The sequence below is a fragment of the Vombatus ursinus genome, unplaced genomic scaffold, assembly GCF_900497805.2.
Source record: "Vombatus ursinus unplaced genomic scaffold, bare-nosed wombat genome assembly UNPS02000580.1, whole genome shotgun sequence".
Classification (NCBI taxonomy): domain Eukaryota; kingdom Metazoa; phylum Chordata; class Mammalia; order Diprotodontia; family Vombatidae; genus Vombatus; species Vombatus ursinus.
In genome coordinates this window covers 1776121-1792948 of record NW_020940358.1, presented here as the reverse complement: position 1 = coordinate 1792948, position 16828 = coordinate 1776121, and the positions used below count along the sequence as shown (strand labels likewise).

Genomic DNA, 16828 nt, shown 5'->3' with positions numbered 1-16828 from the left:
ACTGCCCCTAAAAAAAAATTTTTTTTTTAAACAAGTTCACAGATTCCAGGTTAAGAATCTCAGGAGATGAGAGTACAGCAATTGGACCCAGCATTGGTTGAATGCCTAGACCCAAAGAAGCAAGTAGTTTGATATCAACATGGAAGGAGGTGTCTAGTGGAGGGCCTTCAGTGCCTGGATTTTTGCTGTGGAATGTCTCCCTTTGTTCTCGGTGGTTAGCTTTGAATTTGCAGGGTATGTCATTTGGGGTTGCAGTGTTAATTCCTTTGCTTCTTGAATGTGCCCAATGATGTCAAACTCAAGTAGAAACTGATACCTTTGGGCTACATAATGACTTAGAAAACCACAAATGAATATTATTATGTTGGATAGTATTTTTACTTATATTGTTAAATGTTTTCCAATTACATTTTAATTTGATTGGGCTGCACTCAGGAGTTTTGCTGACTGAAAGTTTGACACCTCTGTGTTGAACTATTCCTTTCTGATACTTCTAGTGGATATACAATAATTTTGTATTATTCTAATTTCCTGTCCTTTCTATCTGAAGGTCTTTATCTTGGCCATTTGTAGAATTTATTTGTCATTAGAATTGTTCCATTTGATCACTATGTGTCTCAGCATTTGAAGGGTAGGGTTTTGTTTTGTTCTGTTTTCTGGAGACAATTTGTGAACTCTTTTAATTGGTGCTTTGTTTTCTGTATTCAAAGATTTGGAGCAGTTTTCTTGTATTATTTCCTTCATTATAGTGTTCAGCCTTTTTTATTTGTCACATTCTTCTGGGAGACCTGTGATCCTTAAGTTGCTTCTGCATAGCCTATCTTCAAGGTCAATGACTTTGTCTTGTGGAGAGATCATGTGCTCTTTTAATGTGGTTGTCTTTTGCTTCTCCTTGCCAGATTTCTCTCTATTTCAGTATTCCTTCTTTCCAAATATGTTAAATCTCTTTTGCTTCCTTGGGGAAACTTTCCACTGTGGATTTGACCTTTTCTAATCTGCTAATTGGGTATTTTATTACTTACATTGAGAGCTATAACTTCTGGAATACATTAATTCCTAATTTCTTCTCTAATGGATTTAATTTCTCTTTTGAATCATTCTGGAATTTCTTGTTTTGGTTCTGTGTTTCCTCAGGTTTCCTGAGGCAGCTAGGTTGTACAATGGTTACGGCACTGAAACTGCACTCAGGAAGACCTGAGTTCAAATTTGGCCTTAGACCCTTACTATCTGTATGACTCTGGGCAGGCCACAACCTCTATCTGCCTCAGTTTTCTCATCTCTAAAATTGGGATAATATTAGCCCTTGCCTCCTAGAATTGTTGTAAGGATAAAATGAGAAAATAATTTTAAGGGGCTTTGCAAACCTTAAAGTACTATATAAATGCTAGCTGTTATTGGTTAACTGTCATTTGTCTTGCAATATTTGTTAAGAGAGCTCTATGATCTCTTTGAGGGTTTAGTATTCATATTTCCTTCTAGTTTTAAGTTCCCCTCTATTAAATTTTCTTCTTGAAATATTTGGTGTTTTAGCCTTTCTCCTTATATTTCTCTGTCATCCCCACTATGATTCCCCTCCCTTTTCTGGAGGGTACATTGCTGGGGCTGGACTATAAAGCTGCCTTGGTCCCCTTCCACATGGAGGGACTTAGATTTCACTGGCCTTGGTTACTGCCTTCAATAGCCTTTTAGGGAACAGGACTGGCCCCAGCTAAGTTTCAGTCCCCTTTCCTTCAGATCTAGTACAGCCATTCATACTGGCCCTATACCCTAGGTTCTTCCTTGGCTGTTCTCTTTTCTGGCTGAGCTGAATCAACATCTTCCACTTTTTTCAGGGTAGAGACAGGGTGTAGAGGCTGTTCCTAATAGTTTCTGTAGCAGGCAGAAAGTACTACTCATTTCTCCCTTTCCTTTCCCTCCTCCTCACATAGTGGGAGAGAATGGGTACTTGAGGTGGGAGGAGATGGGCATGGGGATGAGGCATGCCAGAAAAGTCTCTGCAGTGAGAAGGCATACTAATATGGGCTCCAGATCCAAGCCTGTGGGTCAGGTCAATTTGTGTGTCCTTTCTAGGAGGGTGGAGGTTTGTGGTGGGCATTTTAAAGATTAATACTATCCAGTGCTAATTCATAGGGATTTTTATCATGTCAAGGTTCTCTCTTTTTTGTCATGTTGGTCCAGCTGTAACTGTTGTATATCTGGCACATAATTCCTCTTTTTTTGGAGAATTAGTGGGGACTAGGGAAGATGTTCAGTTTGCTACCTGTTGGTCTCATGACCAGAAAGTTGTACCTTTGCACTTTAACATTTTTCCAATTATTTGGATAAAGGAACAGATGGCCTAATTATCAGATTTGTAGAGGGGTTTTTTAAACTGGGAAGAATGGCTAACACATTGGATGACAACTTCAGGGTTCAAAAGAATACAGACAAGGGGGCAGCTAGGTGGAGCTGTGGATAGAGCACCAGCCCTGGATTCGGAAGGACCTGAGTTCAAATTCGGCCTCAGACACTTACTAGCTGTGTGACCCTGGGCAAGTCACTTAACCCCATTGCCTAGCCATAAAAAAAAAAAAAAAAGAATACAGACAGGTCAGAACACTGGGTGAAATCTAAAAAGGTAAAGTTCAAGAGGGGTAAATGTAAAATATTTGTGCAGTGAGGTGGCCCAGTGGATAGAGCACTGGGCTTTGAGTCAGAAAGACTCTCATTTTCTAGAGTTGAAATCCATCCTCAGACACTTACTAGCTGTGTGACCCTGGGCAAGTCACTTAACCCTGTTTGCCTCAGTTTCCTCATCTGTAAAGTGAGCTAGAGAAGGAAATGGCAAACCACTCCAGTATCTTTGCCAAGAAAACCCCAAATGGGGTCACATAGAGTCAGATGTGACTGAAATGACTGAACAACAACGACAAATGTAAAATATTATATTGGAGTTCACAAATCAACATCAAAAGTGTAAGACTGAGAAAATGTGGCTACGCCGCAGTTCATCTGAAAAATCTTTGGGGAGTTTTAATGAGCTATAAATTCAGTATGATTCTATAGTGTGATCTGGCAGCCTCCCCAAAAGTTAAAGCAATTTTAGCCTGCAATAAGAGGAGCATCATGTCCAGGACCAGGGGAGTGTTAATTTCTCTGTATTCTACCCTCATCAGAGCACATCTGTAGTACCGTGTTTCATTCTGAGCACATTTTAGGTAGGACATTCATAAACTGGAAAGGGTCCAAAGAAAGGCAACTAGGATAATGAGGGGCCTTGAGTTCATGCCGTGTGAGGATTAGTTGAAAGAACTAAGGGTGCTTACCCTGGGGGAGGAGGTGGGTATGATAGTTATCTTCAGGTATTTGGGCTGTCACGTGGAAAAGGGATTATTAGACTTGTTCTGCTTGAGTGCAGGCCCCAGAGTTCAGAACTAGGAGCAATGGGTGGACTCTGCCTGATATAGGGGAAAACTTCCCAACAGTTACAGCTAGTCAAAAATGGAATAGGCTTGGAACAGTCAGGTGGTGCAGTGGATAGAGCACTAATCCTGGAGTCAGGACAACCTGAGTTCAAATTAGACCTCAGACACTTACTAGCTGTGTGACCCTGGGCAAGTCACTTAACCCTAATTGCCTCCAAATTAAAAAAAAAATGGAATGGGCTACTGTGGGAAGTAGTGGCTTCCCCCTTCATGAAGGCCTTCAAGTGAAGATTGGATGACCTCTTGTTAGGTATGTTGTAGAAGATATTTTTGTTTACACATGAGTTGAATGAGATGGCTTCTGAGGTCTTTTCCAACTCTAAGATCCTGGGACAATGACTCTCAACCATATGAACTAGGGGAAGATGGAGTGGGAGTTTGATAGCCATAAGCCAGGGAAAATATTAGATGACTTATACTCCCACTATCCAGGGTCTTATAATGAAAGAAGGTGGCAGCAGAGAGATTTGGTCCAGAATTGATGGGGTCCCCAGGGCCCTTCTGGACTCACACTTCATTTGCCTCATCCCAAGGCGACAAGTGGTGATGCACACCCAGAAAATTCAGAATCATGTGACTGCAGAATTTGACAGTCAGAAGGGACCTCCATGGGGGTCCAGTCAAGCACAAACAAAGAGGGGGGCCATCTACCTCTCAAAACAATCCGTTTTATTTTCGAACAGCTCTGAGTGTTTAGGACTTTTTCTTAACTTTTCAGGCCTAAATTTGCTTCTTTGTAACTTCCACCTGTTACTTCTGGTTCTGCCCTCTGGGGCCAAACAGGGCAAATCTAATAATCCTCTTTCCACATGATAGCCCTTCAAATATTTGAAGACAGCTAGCATGTCCTCCCCCTACATCTTCTTTCCTCCAGGCTAAACATTTCCAGTTCCTTCCAACAATGCCCATGTGACATGAACTAAATCCTGCTTTACCATAGCTCTTTGCCATACTAGCTTCTTTCCTCTGGACATTCTTATTACCAATATACTTAAACTATGGCAGGTAGAACTTAACACAGTGCTGCTCCACATGAAACCTGACAGGGTAGAGAACAGTGGGACTACCAACTTCTCTTCCTTCTCCCTCTTCTTCTCCTTCTCCTTCTTCTTCTATGGGTTAAGTGACTTGCCCAGGGTCACACTATCTAGTAAGTGTCTGAGGTCACATTTGAACTCAGGTCCTCCTGACTCCTAGGTTGGTGCTCTACCCACTGTGCCTCCTAGCTGCCCCACCAACTTCTCAGTGCAGCACAAAATTGTATTAACTTTCTTGTCTGAAATATCTTATCACTGACCTACATTTTGAGCTTCAGATACATTAAAACTCCCAAATATGTTTTAGACAAATTGCCATCTAACACTTTCTTCACTTTTTACCTGTAGTATGTAGGCTCTGAGCTACTTTGCCAAACCACATTTGTTCTAGTGGGTCAGGTCCCCAAAATGAGCCTACTACTCTTCTTGGGGTTCTAAGGGCAAAACCCTGAAAGGCTGAAGACATCTAACACTATTGCTATTGAGCCCCTATCTATGTGTTCCTCCCAATATCAATGTTCATCAATTAACATCTCCACAATATCAACTGACCACTTGATCTCTCGTCCATTTGAATTAACCAACTAATACCAATTAGCTTTCACAAAGCAACATTCACTGAGAAGGCTGAAGTACAACAGTCTCCTAAACCTGGAACACTCTCCTCTCACCACACCCATTCATCTCCTAGAAAGGATGAGCTCCAACATAAAGTGGTAACTATTGAACATTCACTCGACCAAATCTGCTTCTGGGAGTGGCATAGGTGATAGACACATCATTCCCTTGCTTGAAGGACATCATGTATTGACTGCTAGGTCAATTCATTGTTGGGCCGGGTCCAGCAGGTGTCTCCTCAGGGCTGGGTCCTCACTGGACTCAGCTGCCGCTGCTACTGGCAGATTCTGCTTCGGATTCCAGTCTCTGGACCTCTGGTAGTTCTTGAACCTTTTGAAGCTCACACAAGGTCATACATGGGTCAGTTCTGTCTCTGACACTTATTTCAAGCCTAGGACCAGAAAAGACTACATACCACAGAGATAGAAAGCAAGGTGGCACCATGTATTCATGGCAAGGTGGGGAAAGAAGGCAGCCATCAGGCCATAGCAGCAGTTTTTTGCTTTGTTTGACATTAGCAAAGATGGTGTTTATCCATCAGTTTCCAGACTTTTGTATGCATACTCAATTCTGGCTCAGCATCCAATTAAAAGGCTTTTTTTTTTTTTTTTGGTCACCACACAGTAAACAGATAGGATACAGCTAAGAAGATATTTGTGCATTCAGTTCAGTCATTTTTCAGTTGTGTCTGACTCTTCATGACCCCATTTGGGTTGGTTTTTTTTTGGCAAAGACACTGGAGTAGTTTGTCATTTCTTTCTCCAGACCGTTTTACAGATGAGGAAACGGATGCAAACAGGTTTTAAGTGACTTGCCCAGGGTCCCAGAGCTAATAAGTGTCTGAGACCAGATTTGAACTCAGGAAGAGGAGTCTTCTTAACTCCAGGCTCAGGACTCTATCCACTGCACCATCTAACTGCCCCACATACCTGTGATACTTTGAAGCAAGGAATGGGCCCCTCTGTCATACTTCTAGAAGTAAGCTTACCAAGTCAGATAGAGATATATTGCATGTTCTAAGGATCTGGTCTTCAGAGCTTACTTGTGAAATAGATTTTTTTAATACCAAAGTATAAGACTTTCTATTTATTCTTATTGAATTTGATCTAATTAGATGCAGTCCAATTCTCTAACCTGTAAAGATCTTATTGGATCCAGACCCTCTCATGTATTGTGTTGTCTGTCCCACCCAGTTTATGTCATGTACATTTACTAAGCCTAATATCTTTGCTCTTCCAGTCATTGATTAAAAAATGTTAGCACAGGACCAAGTACAGATTCCTGGGCTATTGTACTGGAGACCTCCTGCCCCATTGACGGTGCACCTCCAACAACTACTCTTTCAGTCAGTTCTCTAACTAGTTCAGAGTCATCTAACTGAATTATTGTCTAGTTCACACCTCTCCACTTTCTTCACTAGAATAGTCCAGTGAGGTACTTTATTCAAAACTTTACTAAAATCCAAGTAAACTCTAGAGAATTCCCCTCATCTACCAGGTTGGTAATATTGTCATAAATGGAAATTAGATTAGTCCGCCATACTCTGTTCTTGAAGAAACCATTCTGGCTCTCTGGATTCAGTTACTGTTTACCTCTCTAGATATTCATTATCTGTTTAATGACCTCCTCCAGAATTTTCCCCAGAGTCAATGTCAACCTCATTTGGCTATAGTTTAAGATCATTTCCTTCTCTTTTTTCAAAATCAGAAAAACATTTGCCTTTCTCCAATTCTGAGGTTCCTCTTCTATTTTCCCTAATCTTTCAAGTATTACTCACCTTGGCTCAGCAATTATACCTGTCATTTTTTTCAGTACCTAAAAATGGTGTTCATCTGTACCAGATAACTTAAACATATCAAAGGCAACTAGGTATTCTAGACATTAAACTAGATATTAAATCTCCTTACTTATCTTGGATATTAACTCTGTTAGCTATTTTTGTTCTGTCATTTCCAGTGCAAAGGTCATTTGCCTTGGCAAAGAAATAAGAATTGAGCAACTTTGCTCTCTCTTGTTAGTTTATCACCCTCCCGTTCATTCTTTGATGCTCCTTTTCTCTCAGTAGAGTTTTCTTCAGCTTTCCTTGCCAGCCTCAGCTCATTATGAGGTTTAGCAGTTTTGGGCATTTGTTTTTTCAAAACCATATCATATTCTTCAATCCATCCTCTGTTATCTAGCCTTGTTTCTGTCTTCTGTACATTTCTTTTAAAAATCTAAATTGGTTGGTGAGTTCCCTGTGCATCCACATCATTGTCTTCACATAAATCTTTTTTTTTTTTTCTCCTTGGAATTATTTCCCTTTGTATCATTAGACTTTATTCTTATGAAGCTTCTAGATTGTCTTCCCCTATATATTTTTAGTCCATTTTTAGTCATCTGCACCCTTTGAGATGTGCTTTCCCCAGATCTAGGAAGCATGTTAGACTATGCCCAAATTTTCTCTCCTTCTCTATCAAAGACTCTAGGAGACAGTAGTCATTTTTCTCCAGTTTCCCTATTGTTGCCACCCTCCCTATCAGTGAAAATCAGATCCAGAACAGAATTTCCCCTTGTTGGTTCCTCCACATTTTGAAGGATGGAGTTATCACTAAGGCAAGTCAAGAAATTATTAGTGTCTCTGGATTCATTAGGAGACAGAGCTGCAGCAGAAGTCTGGATCATTAAGTCCCCTATCAATACTATATTATATGTCTGTGCCAAGCTGGTAATCTGTTTCCTAAACCCCTCATCGATTTACTCTTCATTTCCAGGTGGCCTGTAGTATATACCGAAATGACCAATTCACTTCTATTTTTTCCTTCTATTTTTCCTTCTATTGAGAAGAATCATCCAAATAAATACTCTTTACCATTCTTTCTTCCTCTGGTGTCTGGATTTCCTCACATACCTTCTTAATATTCAATACTACCCTCCACCCTACCTTTTATCTATCCTCTTTCTTTTTGGATAAGCAATACCTTTTTAGAACTTTAGTCTACACATTGGTTTCATCACACTAAGCCTCAGCAGTATCTATGAAGTCAAATTTGCTTCCTCACATTAAGACTTCTAGTTTCTCTTTTTCCTACCTAAACTTTAGACATTTGTGTATAGACACTAGATGCCTTCTCTCTATGATATCTAGCTTGTGGTATATACGTAGATAGCCTTTTCCTTCCCCTATCTCTTTTTGGCTTAAAGACTTTTTGATTAGATTTGCAAGATATCCAGTAAGTACATTCTTACAAGTCTTGGTTAGGTGTACTCCATCACTGTCTGGGAATCCGTCATCCTGAGATTTTAAGCAATGGTTCAGAAGTCCAAATCCTATTCTCAGACACCACCTTCTTGGCCAGTTATTCACTTTCCAAGTTAACTTTTCTCTTCATCCATTACCTTCAATGACAACAGCAAGGAAAATACAATCTGTGCCTCTGTGGTCTTCAGTTTCTTGCCCAAGACTTCATCATGGTTGGCCATACTTTTTAGATTCCTTTTGGCAGTATCATCTATGCCTGTATGAATCACCAGAAGTGGAGAATAGTCATCTGTTTTGTTAAGTCTAGGGAGGTTCTCTATTAGGCCTTGGATATATACCCTGGAAAGACAACAGATCTGTCTGTTGTTGCCCTTGGGTCCACAAACAGAGGCCTCAGGACCTCTGAGTGGCCAATCACCCAATACAGCCACACTTCTCTTCTTCTTCTGACCCTCAATGGGAGATCTCTCACTTGAGGGCTTCTGGGATTCTATGACATCATCTTTGAGAGGACATGCAGCTGCTTCCTCCCCAGAGCATCCAGTTCCTTCCTCTTCTGGAAGAGCTCAAGTCTATTTTTAAGTTCTAGTTGTACAGCTGTCCTTTCCCTTTCTCCTCTGTGTAACATTCCTCTACTCTAATATCCTAACAGAGGTCAAATCTTCCTTCTTCCATCTCTGAGCCTCCACAACCCCTCATTTATCTCTCCACTGAAAACATTTCTGTTTTTTTACGAAATATTTCATTGTCCCTAACAACCTGAAATGAGGGGACACTCACTTCACTTTGAAATATAAACATTATTCAATTGATTCAAGTCATTACACATTTTTACCTACTCTGCATTCTGGTTGAGATTGTCAGCTTTTTTTTTTTTTAAACTACTTGTGGATATTTACACCTCACCTAACTAAAACTTTTATTGCATATTATCTCATTTTAATAACTTAACAACCCTATTAAACTTCCTTTCCTTGTAGTCTCAACCACAACTACACAGCTAAACCTCACCTCCCCTTGTGACTTGAATCAACCTGTTTCACCTATTTTCCCCAACTGCTAATCCACTCTGTCAATTTGCTTTACCCACTGATTGCTCAGATTTATTTCGCTTACTTTTTCTTACTTGCCTTATTATATTGTCAGCTACCTTCTCCTTTTTCCTTCTCGGGTTTCCCCCTTCAGGTCCTATTCCCCAAACCTCCTTGATACCCTGCTTTTGCAAGAAACACTTGGCTCCTGGTCAAGATTGGTATGTGAGGCCCTAGTCTTGGATGAGGTCTTTTTAAAAAATTTTAATATTTCATTTTTCCCCCAATTACAATTGTAAAAACAATTTTAACATTATTTTTTTTCAAATTTTGAGTTCCAAATTCTCTCTCCCCTTTCCCTCTCCCTCATTGAGAAGATGAGCAATTTGACACAGCTTATACATGTGTAGTCATGCAAAACACATTTCCATGTAAGTAATTCTATGAAAGAAAACACAGTCAAAAAACCCAAGAAATATAAAGAAAATAAAGAAAAGGTATTTTTGATCTACATTCAGACTCTACCAGTTCTTTCTCTGGAGATGGATAGCACCTTTCATCATAAATGCTACAGAACTGTTCTGGATCATTGTATTGCTGAAAATAGCTAAGTTATTTATAGTAGATCATCATACAATATTGCTATTACTGTGTACAATGTTCTCCTGGTTCTGTTCATTTCACTTTGCATCAGTTCATGTAAGTCTTTCCATGTACTTCTGAGAGCATCCTCCTCATTATTTCTTATGGCACAATAGTATTCCATTATAATCATATACAATAACTTGTTCAACCATTCCCCAATTGATGGACATCCCCTCAATTTCCAATTCTTTGCCACTACTAAAAGAGCTGCTTTAACTATTTTTGTATACACAAGTCCTTTTCCTTTTTGCTTTTTAACCTCTTTTGGATGCAGACCTAGTAGTGGTATTGCTTGGTCAGAGGGTCTGCATGGTTTTACAGCCCTTTGGACATAGTTCCAAATTGCTCTCCAGAATGGCTGAATCAGTATACAACTTCACCAATAGTACATTAGTGTTTTGATTTTCCCACATCCCCTCCAACATTTGTAATTTTCCTTTTCTGTCATATTAGTTAATCTGACAGGTGTGAAGTAGTAGCTCAGAGTTGCTTTAATTTGTATTTCTCTAGTCAATAGTGATTTAGAGCATTTTTTTCATATGACTATAGATACCTTTAATTACTTTGTTTGAAAACTGCCTGTTCATATCTTTTGACCATTTATCAATTGAGGAATGGCTCTTACTTCTATAAATTTGACTCAGTTTTCTATATGTTTGAAAAATGAAGCCTCTATCAGAGAAACTGTAAAAATTTTTTTTCAAAGTAATGATTACCAACTATGTATTTCCCTCCATCCTATTTTCCCCATTTATCCTATTCTCTCTCTTCTTTTACCCTGTCCATTCTCAAAAGTGTTTTGCTTCTGACTTTTACCTCCCCCAAACTACCCTCCTTTCTATCAGCTCCACCCCCTTTTCTTATTCCCTTCCCTTCCTACTTTCCTGTATGGTAAGACAGGTTTCTATCCCCAAGTGAGTGTGTATATTATTCCCTTTCTGAGCCACTTCTGATTAGGGTAAGGTTCATGAGCTCCCCTCCCCATTTCCCCTATTTTCCCCTCCACTGTAAAAATCTCTTTCTGGCCTCTTTTATGTCAGATGATTTATCCCATTCCACCTCTTTTTTTCCCGTTCTTCCAATGCATTCTTCTTTCTCAGCCCTTAATTTTTTTTTTTTTTAGATAATCATATAATCACATTCAACTCACACCTCTACTTCCTGTCTATGTACACAGCTTCTAACTGCCCTAATAATAAGAAAGTTTTTAGGAGTTATAAATATCATTTTCCCATGTAGAAATATAAACTGTTTAATCTTATCAAGTCCCTTATTATTTCTCTTTCCTATTTACCTTTTTATGCTTTTTTTGCATCTTGTATTTGAAAGTCAAATTTGCTATTCTCTGGTCTTTTCATCAGGAATGCTTGAAAGTCCTTTCATTGAATGTCCATTTTTTCCCCTGAAGGATTATACTCAGCTTTGCTGGGAGGTGATTCTTGGTTATAATCCTAGCTCTTCTGCCCTTCAGAATATCATATTCTAAGCCCTTTGATCCTTTAATATAGAAACTGCTAAATCTTGTTATCCTAACTCTGGCTCCACATTATTTGAATTGTTTCTTTCTGGCTGCTTGCAATATTTTCTTTTTGATCTGGGAGATCTGAAATTTGACTATAATATCCCTGGGAGTTTTCATTTGGGGATCTCTCTTTTTTTTTTTAAAAAGACATAGATCTACGAAGTCACTTTTAATGTTTTTCCTCCTCAACAAGATGGTATTGTTGTTTGCCCTTCATTTTCTTTTTTTTTATTAATTTATTTTGATTTATCAGTAATCACTTCCATATGCTTTTGAGTTTAAAATTTTTCTCCCCCTTCCTCCCCACCACCCTCCCCAAGATGGCACACAATCTGATATAGGCTATACATTTACATTCCCATTAAACATATTTTCACATTAGTGATGTTGTAAGTATAAATTAAAACCAATAGGAGGAACCATCAGAAAGAGGAAACAAAACTCAACAGAAGAGAAAAAAAATAGCAATTCAACTTCCATAGTTCTTTCTTTGGATGTGGATAGCATTTTCCATCACGAAGCCTCTGGAGATGTCTTAGACCCTTGTATTGCCAGGAAGAATTAAGTTTATCACTATTAGTCATTGCACAACGTGGCTGTTATTGTGTATAACATTCTCTTGGTTCTGCTCACTTCACTCAGCATCAGACCATACAAGTCTTTCCAGGTTTTTGTGAAGTCAGCCTGTTCATCATTTCTTATAGCACAATAGTATTCCATTACATTCATATATCACAACTTGCTCAGCCATTCCCCAATTGATGGGCATCCCCTCAATTTCCAATTCTTTGCCACTACAAAAAGAGCTGCTATGAATATTTTTGTACATGTGGGTCCTTTTCCCTTTTGTATGATCTCTTTGGCATATAGCCCTAGAGGTACTATTTCTGGGTCAAAGGGTTGGGATCTCTTTCAGGAGGTGATTGATGGATTCTTTCAGTTTCTATTTTACTTTCTGGTTCTAGAATATCAGAGCAGTTTTCCTTGATAATTTCTTGAAGACAATTTCTAGGCTCCTTTTTTTTTTTTTTAATCATGATGTTTAGGTAGTCCAATAATTCTTAAATTGTCTTTCCTGGATTTATTTTCCAGGTCAGTTGTTTTTCCGATGGAATATTTAACATTTTCTTCTATTTTTTCATTCTTTTGATTTTGTTTGATTGTTTCTTGATATCTCATAAAATCATTAGCTTCCACTTGCCCAATTCTAACTTTTAAGGAATTATTTTCTTCAGTGAGCTTTTGTACCTCCTTTTCCATTTGGCCAATTCTGCTTTTTAAGGAGTTCTTCTCTTCAGTGAATTTTTGTGTATCTTTTTCCATTTGGTCACTTCTGCTTTTAAAAGAATTCTCTTGATTGGATTTTTGTGCTTCTTTTACCATTTGGCTTATTCCATTTGTTTTGTTTTTTTTTTTAAGGCGTTATTTTCTTCAGTATTTTTGGTGGCTCATTTACCAAGCTATTGACTCCTTTTTTATGATTTTCTTGCATCATTCTCATTTCTCCTCCCAATTTTTCCTTTATCTCTCTTACTTGATTTTCAAAATCCTTTTTGAGCTCTTCCATAGCCTGAGACCAATTCATATTTTTCTTTCAGGCTTTGGATGTAGCCATTTTGATTTTGCTGTCTTCTGAGTATATGTTTTGATCTTTCTTGTCACCGTAGTAACTTTCTATGTTCAGAATTTTTTTCTATTGTTTTCTCATTTTTCCAGTCTATTTCTTGACTTTTAACTCTATGCTGGAGTGGGGCTCTGCTTCCCAAGCTTCAGGATTTTTGTGCAGCTGTTTTCAGAGGTAATTATGGAGACCTAGTAAGTTTTTGGCTCTTCCAGAGTGGTATGATCTAGGGAAAGGTGTGTTTACTGCTCTCCTGTACTGTGTACTGGTTTGTGAGTGACCACAAGCACTCTTCTCAACCCTAGAACTGTGACCAGAGTCCCTGTTCCCTTGCGGCCACAAGCTCTGCTATGCTAGCATTCCTCCTTGCATTGGGACTGAGACCCAGGACTGTGACCTAAATCCAAGGATAGGCAATGCAACAGAGTCCTGATGCTGGTACCAGCAGAGGAACCCCTGGAAATCTCTTTCTGACCCGTTGTCTGATCACCTTACTGTCTATGGGCTGAGAAGTCTGGAAATCACCACTGCCGCCACTGATTCAGACTCCCTGAGGATTGTTCCTGGTTTGCTGGGGTCCAGTCTGCATTGGCATGGCCTGTGCTGGACTTTGCTACCCTCTCCTGGCGCAACAGACCTTTCCTCCCGACCTTCCAAGTTGTCTTGGGTTGGAAAAGTGTTTCACTCTGTCTTTTTGTGAGTTCTGCCACTCTAGAATTTGTTTAGAGTCATTATTTAAAGGTATTTGGTGGGGTTTAGGAGAGATCCCAGGCAAGTCCCTGCCTTACTCCGCCGTCTCGGCTCTACCCCATGAGGTCTTATCTTGAAGCACTTGGAGCCTGGGCCTGTGATAACTGTAGAGGACTGAGGAATTGTTGCTTATCTCAGATGGTTTGGTGAAACAGGGTTGAGGTAGGAGCTCCTTTGTATGTGGCAACATATTCAAAAAGCCTCCAAATTCAGTCCCTGGGCCCTCGGTAGTAATGGAGTATAAAAGTATTATTTTTTGGATGATTTGGTGTGACCTCTAAATACAGTTCCCTCAGGAGGACAACTCCACTTTCCCATGCACTGTGAAAAAGAAAGAATAGGTGTCGGTCCAGGAGACTTGATGTCATGAGTAGCCCCTAAACTTGCCTGGGCACTTGTCTTGGGAGGAAGAAATGTTGGGATAGGAGTTTTGGTGTCAGGGATGGCCTTTTCCTGCCTCGGCATGTGGTAGTGATGGAAAACTGAAGAAGGAGGTTCTGAAGTGGGTAGGTGAAGATCCTTCTCTAGCCTAGGTATGCATGGGAGCACCAGGCCATATCCTTACATGCTTTCTCCTAGAAGTGGCAATTCTCAGGTCTAGCCTCCAGGTGACTCCCATGTTCTCCTCTAGGAGTTGGAGTGATCAGCATGGAGCGGGCATACCCCCTCTTCCTGGGATCCAACGTCGGTACAACCACCACGGCTTTGCTAGCTGCTCTTGCCAGCCCTGCTGACATGCTGTTCAGCGCTGTCCAGGTATCTTAATGTGGTTGAGCCTAGTACTCTACAGAGTCAACACCCTTCCTCTAAAGGAAAACCCTTTCCTTCGGTTTCCGTAACCAGCTTAGGGACAGAGACTGGAATGGGGGAAACATCAGACTCATAGTCAGCAGGACAGTACTAAGCCCCCAGGATGCCCTATTCCATATTTGACACGGGCTTTTCCCACTGTGTGCAAATTTTGACTGAGGAGCCTAGACACATGAAACCCTCCGCCTGTTTCCTGAATATAGATCCCTCCGAGCACTCATCTTTTCTCCCTTCAGCATCTTCCATTTTTCCCTCTTATCTGGCTCCTTTCCCTTTTGGTCGCAGCTAGGCTCAAGTCTCCCTGGTCATGAGAAAAATCTTTCCTTGATCCTACCACCATTTGTGTTTCTTCCTCTCTTTTGCCACCAAATTTATCCTGCATATGACAGCATACTGAAGGGCAGGGATGTGAACGAGGCCCCAGACTTTGTCCCAACCTGTCACTGAGTCACCCTTACCCAGGGCCAATCCCAGTCTCACCAACCTCTTATCAGGCCTGGTTTGTCCCAGTTTATCATGGATTGATTAAGGAATTATCAGAATATCCTGCCTCATAATTATCAGGGAATATCCTGGGTGGGGCAGGGGTCCAAGAAAAATGTCCTCAGTAACCCCTTGATGAGGGCGGATTAAAAATAGGTAAGGATAGGTAGGGCCTTTGTGTAACCCAGTCACCAGGGCCCCCCTCACCTAAGGGGTCTTTGCACTCTGGTCTGTTCTGTAAAACGCCCCTTTGCAGCCTCTCAAGCCTTTGTCCCTGGGGCAATGGCCATTTTGCTATCATGTGAATGCAACCTTGCCCAGAAACTGGTCCTGGTTGACCAATACTATTTGTGGGGAATTAGCTGGGGATCCCTTTGAGAGGCCTCTTCCCAGTCTATATCTTAACACAGATTTTCCCTAGGTCTCACTCATCCACCTGTTCTTTAACATGGCTGGCATTTTGCTGTGGTATATAGTGCCTGCGTTCCGCCTGCCCATCCCCTTGGCCAAGAAGTTTGGGAATGTGACTGCCCATTACCGCTGGGTGGCCGCTGTCTACCTGCTGTTCAGCTTCTTCCTGATCCCCCTGGCAGTCTTTGGGCTATCAATGGCAGGAGGTGTCGTGCTGGCAGCCGTAGGAGGGCCCTTGCTTGGGCTCCTAGCATTGATCATTCTCATTAACCTGATGCAGCAGCATTGCCCCACCTGGCTACCCCATTGCCTCAGATCCTGGGCCTTCCTCCCCCTTTGGCTCCACTCCCTTCAGCCTTGGGACCGCGCCATCACCAGCTGCTGCAAGTGCTGCCCTCAGGCCCAGGATCCACCTGCAGATACCACCGTCAAGGAAGCCCACTGCTTTGAGAACCCTGTTGTCCTGGCCTCCCACAGACTGTGAAAATCCAGGTTCTTATTACAGCCATACTGGGTCACCACGCCTGAGGGAAGGGTGGGAAGGACATGGAGAAGTGCCAATCTCACCAGTGTGGGGTCCACTCAGGATGGGCTACGCATGTGCACAGATTCATCTAAAAAGACTTCTCCTTCTCACTTGGAGAGGTGAGCCCTGGATGGACCCAGGGCAGACTTCTAGGATGCTACAGTGTCGTATTTCCACCACACACATCCCCCTCCTCAACAAACCTATCCTCAGAATCCCCTTTTATTCTTATAGAATAAATGGTGCTCTATCTCTTAGCCCCTTTCCCCCCTCCCCAGGCTTCTGCTTTCCTGACCCTACTGGCTCCAGGGTTGGGAGGGTGTTTAGGCAAGATTCACACCTCTAGGCTGCCAGTAGCTGAGCGAGAAAGGAACAAGCCTGGCTGATGCTGCCCCTTGCTGGTCAATTAGGGACTTTTCCAGCTTGGTGTGAGAGAAGAAACAAATCTGCAATACTGCTGAGTCCTTGCTGTATGTAGTATGTAGCATGTAGCTGATGGATGACCCCGCTCCAGAAACTACCCAGGGTAGAGTCAGCAGCCCAGAGACACATTCCCATCCTCAGGAATTCATTGGTCCAAGGGGTCCAGGAGTGGGGAGTTGGAGATGACTGGACAGGTACCTGCCTGCAACTAGTGCTACTGAGTGGGGAAAATTCAAATGTTCTTGGCTA

The 16828-nt window shown here is 41.2% G+C and overlaps 1 protein-coding gene across 1 annotated transcript in view; it reads left to right on the top strand.

Moving 5' to 3' along the window:
* SLC34A3 (solute carrier family 34 member 3) overlaps nt 1-16114 on the top strand; it is a 28044-nt gene extending 11930 nt beyond the window's left edge. Inside the window, exons 11-12 of the mRNA XM_027852539.1 lie at nt 14558-14682; nt 15641-16114. Coding sequence (XP_027708340.1) covers nt 14558-14682; nt 15641-16114 — 599 coding nt within the window. The remainder of the gene's footprint in view (nt 1-14557; nt 14683-15640) is intronic.
* The last annotated feature ends 714 nt before the right edge of the window (nt 16115-16828 follow it).